The sequence below is a fragment of the Cibotium barometz genome, chromosome 44 (genome assembly GCF_041138505.1).
Source record: "Cibotium barometz isolate CiBa-2024 chromosome 44, ASM4113850v1, whole genome shotgun sequence".
NCBI lineage: Eukaryota > Viridiplantae > Streptophyta > Polypodiopsida > Cyatheales > Cibotiaceae > Cibotium > Cibotium barometz.
The window spans coordinates 32835141-32839058 of record NC_141089.1 but is presented as its reverse complement, the minus strand read 5'-3'; the positions used below and the strand labels follow the sequence as shown (position 1 = coordinate 32839058).

At 46.1% G+C, this 3918-nt stretch overlaps 1 protein-coding gene across 2 annotated transcripts; it reads right to left on the bottom strand.

Moving 5' to 3' along the window:
- Positions 1-805: 805 nt before the first annotated feature.
- LOC147613226 (uncharacterized) lies at positions 806-3595 on the bottom strand. 2 transcript variants are annotated; one of them, XM_086782491.1, is made up of 4 exons: positions 2343-3595; positions 2116-2232; positions 1562-1966; positions 806-1312 (listed from the first exon to the last, which is right to left on the bottom strand). In XM_086782491.1, the coding sequence occupies exons 1-4, from the start codon at positions 3321-3323 to the stop codon at positions 1136-1138; spliced, it is 1680 nt and encodes a 559-aa protein (XP_086638617.1). In that variant the 5' UTR covers positions 3324-3595; the 3' UTR covers positions 806-1135. The 2 variants fall into 2 exon arrangements, with proteins under 2 accessions (XP_086638617.1, XP_086638618.1); XM_086782492.1 differs by having other exon boundaries at positions 2116-2190; positions 2343-3531.
- Positions 3596-3918: the final 323 nt, after the last annotated feature.

Here is a 3918-nt window from a genome sequence, read left to right as displayed (position 1 = left end):
CACCACATAATGAGTTTTTTAATCACGGATATCTTTGTTCCTGAATCCCTTTCCTAGAAACGCCTCCCAAGGCCATTTCCTAGTGTCCATCAAAGATATACCGTGATTCCTCCGGCCCTCCTTCATGCCTACGATAGCAATGTTCACGGATGTAAATTTCGCGATCTCTCTCTCAACTCATCAAAGGTTGGCAAAATATAAGACGCCTGAAATGCTGCCCACAACCTTTTTATGAACGGGAAACAAGCAATATTAAAAGAAATCCCACATAGACTAGCCTGATGTCTCTCGCTCCATCCTCAATTTTGCTTGGTAGGCAAGATGCTTGGGCATTTAAGGATTCCAAGCCCATTACTTTCCACCGAAGCTGTCATGGCTCACTAACACAAGCTGCAACCGGCCCACCACCCACCACAAGACAAGCAGTAACCACATCGACTAACATTTGAAAAGCATAGAGAATAAGGTTCTTGAAAACCCTGGCAATAACGAAGAAATATCATAGCTTCACGGCTAAAATCTGCGTGAACCACGTTACTCATCACATGCTACCCACCTTTCTGTGACAACAGAGAAATGTCTACAATTCCTACTTTTTTAACCAGAGAAGAAAAGCGTGTGATTTTTTAGCTGCCAAATTTCACAAAAAACGCACACAAGCTCATAAGCATACGCAGTGAAAAGGAGGAAATCGAAAAGGCATCTTCATCGGTTCCAAAGAGAGACCGAGTCTCGAGACACTGGTTAGTCTTCCAAGCTCTCAAACAAGAGAGAGAGAGAGAGAGAGAGAGAGAGAGGCCGATCAGTATTAAAAGTTTGACACGAGTAGTATTACCCAAAACTGTTTGACTTTCAAAAGATAGAGTACGTGCCACTAGATTACAATCAGATACAAGCTGCCACATATGCAGCTACTAAGGTGCACAAATCTTTCCTTCCACTAGGCCCTGTGGTTCATAGATAATAATTTCCCTTTCAGAAGAAGGGCCGAGCCTTGAACACCTAAGCGGCTGAATTATATAGCAGCTGGGGTGGTGGTGGTTATACCAAACAGCCCCAATCTTGATAATAATATTTACATGACTATCTATACATACAAAGACTTGGAAGAAATGTTAAAAGAGCAGGGCGTTCATCAGCACCCATCACAAAAAAAGGAATAAACCATCAAAGTGATACCAAACTGTGGGCTTGTCCTCAAGACACGAACAAGGCCACCCCTGAAAAGACCTCTTAAACCTTCCTGCTGTACTAACACTCTGAAGCAATGCCATGCATTCTTGTATGGTTCCTCCCCAGGAGGAGTCTCCATCTGTCCAAAAAACAAATCATCAGAGAAGAATATCTCAATGCACCTATCCCTCACCCAACAAAAAACCTATGATGCAGTTATTACTGTTTGTCTATGAAGAAAAGAACATTTGACTACGTAGCTACAGCCACCCATAATCCCATTTCATTTCTGTATCCTGCCCGAGACCGACCTCTGATCTCTCTATCGAGAGGAAGTGCAGTGTAAAGACAACTAGTAAGAGACACTTGTGGCAGAAGGCAAGAGTACCTGAAGTCTGGTCTTGATCACATCAAGAGGTGTAACAAAAATTGTAGCCGGAATTGCAGCTATAAAGCCTGCCCAAAATCTTTGCTCTGGATACAATTGAGTGATAAGCGCATAGCATGCAAAAAAAATGCCGGAGCTAGGAACATCACGAGCCAACGTGAGGCCAGATCCACTATACAATCCCCGCAAACCAAGCTCCTGAACCACCTCCCACAACCCTTTCGGAGAAACAAGCTTAGACTGTATCTGCAGCCGCAGCTTCACAATCTCCATGGGGTTTGTAACTAGCACTTGTGAAAATCCTCCTCCACCACCAGCAATAAATTCAAGTGCCCAAAGCCTTGCTCCTGGTAAAAGTTGCTCAAGAAATTCCAATATCATTTCGTTTACTGTGAGCTTCAGCGCCTACACAATTTGAAGTACAAAAAAAATTAAAAACGGCAAAAACAATCCTTACCTTTGAGGCATAATGTATTCAACTTAGCAGCAGCTTCTTTGAAGAATCAGTACATCCTAATAAACTGCAGCAACTTGTGAAAAACAACAATAATTACCTTCTCTGGGGCTATACCAAGAAGCTGAGGAACCAAACCACTGTACAAAGACCCTAGACCTTCCTCCGAAAGTAGCTGTCTAAAACAATCCAGCATATCCTTATACTTACAATCCTTCTGAATCACACGAATAAAATAGATTAAGACACCTTTTCCATGGGCAAAAGCGACTACTATAGCTAGTCTGCAACATAGGCAGTCGCAAGTGCAGAAACAAGCCAACTTACATGAGACTGTGCCTGCAGTCGAGTCTTGATTGTGTCAAGTGGGTACACCACGGTGGCTCCAACTGCCCCAGCCAAACCACCTCCTCCCAGGTGTTGCAGAGCTCTGGCTAGCAACTGAGCAGCAGCTGGAAATGAAACCACATGCTGCGTGTTTCCTGCCACGGACACAGCAGAGACCACAGATCCCACTGCAGCTGCTGCAACCAGGTTGGATGAAGGGCAACCTGCAGGAATCAGCACTCCCATTGCTGTCTTCCCTGCGCCTGCCTTGGCATCTTGACTTACTCTAACTGGTACCTCCTTTGTAGCCTTGAGAGCTGGAGACGTCCTCAAGTAACTCTGCCTTAGATCCTCTTCGTCATTGCCCGGATCTTGCACTGCCTTCCTTACATCTTTTGCGCCCTCCATGATCAAGCTTGTAGCTCCATCTTTTGTAGCTTGACCAGAGCTTTGTGCTAACCTCATAGCTCTAAGCTCGGCGCCCAATTCTAATATTTCTCTGGGACTCAAGTATGCGCCGACATCATCATCCATCACATGCTCAGACAGAACAGAGTAGGGAGCATTGACACTCTCAGCCACTGCCGGGGAGGCCAATGAAAGGAAAACACCAATAGTTGCAACGGCAACACCAGATGCAAGTCTCTCTCTCTCCTGCCAGGATTGCATCACAGCCTTCGATGCCAAACTATAGCTGCTGCGGGCAAATTCAAGGGCAGGCTCGGAAATCTCTTTCCGATCCCCGGCGATGCGATTTCCGATTCCATTGGCATTGGCAAGAACATTTCCACACATAACACCTATATTTAGTCTCAGTCTTTTTTCTAATCTGAATACTATCCGACATACATGCGTGCCATTTGATACATGAGGTCGTGGAGACCATGGAAGCTCCTGTGCTGATGGAAACCGTGCTACAGGAGACCTCAGAAGCTCTGGCAGAGACGAGAATCCCGACGGAGACCCGACAAAAGGCTCCATTCGTTACGCTGCAGAAGAGCAGCCCTCTCGAGCGAAATTCTAAGTGCGGTAGCTGGAGATGTGATCGTGCAAGCATGAGAAGAGAGATGAGGACGGGATCACGGGCGAGTAACGCTTCTCCGCATACACGGGCGCAGATATTTGGGCAGCCAATATGCTCCAAAAGCTAGACCTACCCGCCGCTTCAGCTTGTCTGCTTTTTTTTCCCCTTTTTGGTGAACACTCGCGTGAGGCACAAGATATTTTCACCTTTTGCCACGTCACTCGCGGATAGCCTGCTTGGTTTCCTTTCAGGGTATTTACACATGGGTGGAAGCCCACGAATAAATTTTGCCCAACCAATCAGATCACCACAATCACTCGCTCATCTGACATTTCTTTATAGACTGTGACCATGCCCATTCACCCGCACCCTCAGCAGTGATGTGTTTGCTGACTGGACCCCAGTAGCCACCGTTCTAGTTCCGGACGGAATAGCCTACCCACAGCTCTCAGTTGTTGCAGGACTTCTGTTCCGTGGGCATACGCGGTTTGTAAAGGGTATTGTCACCCAGCAATTGTTTGTCAAAAAGGTGTCTGCCCACAGCTCTCAACC

What these genes read in the sequence shown, in the direction of transcription:
- LOC147613226 (XM_086782491.1), bottom strand. Translation starts at nt 3,323, where the DNA reads ATGGAGCCTTTTGTCGGGTCTCCGTCGGGATTCTCGTCTCTGCCAGAG. An exon ending in GACTGCAGGCACAGTCTCAT is followed by an intron (nt 2,233 to 2,342) that starts GTAAGTTGGCTT and finishes CGTGTGATTCAG; the next exon opens with AAGGATTGTAAGTATAAGGA. An exon ending in TGATCAAGACCAGACTTCAG is followed by an intron (nt 1,313 to 1,561) that starts GTACTCTTGCCT and finishes TTTTTTGGACAG; the next exon opens with ATGGAGACTCCTCCTGGGGA.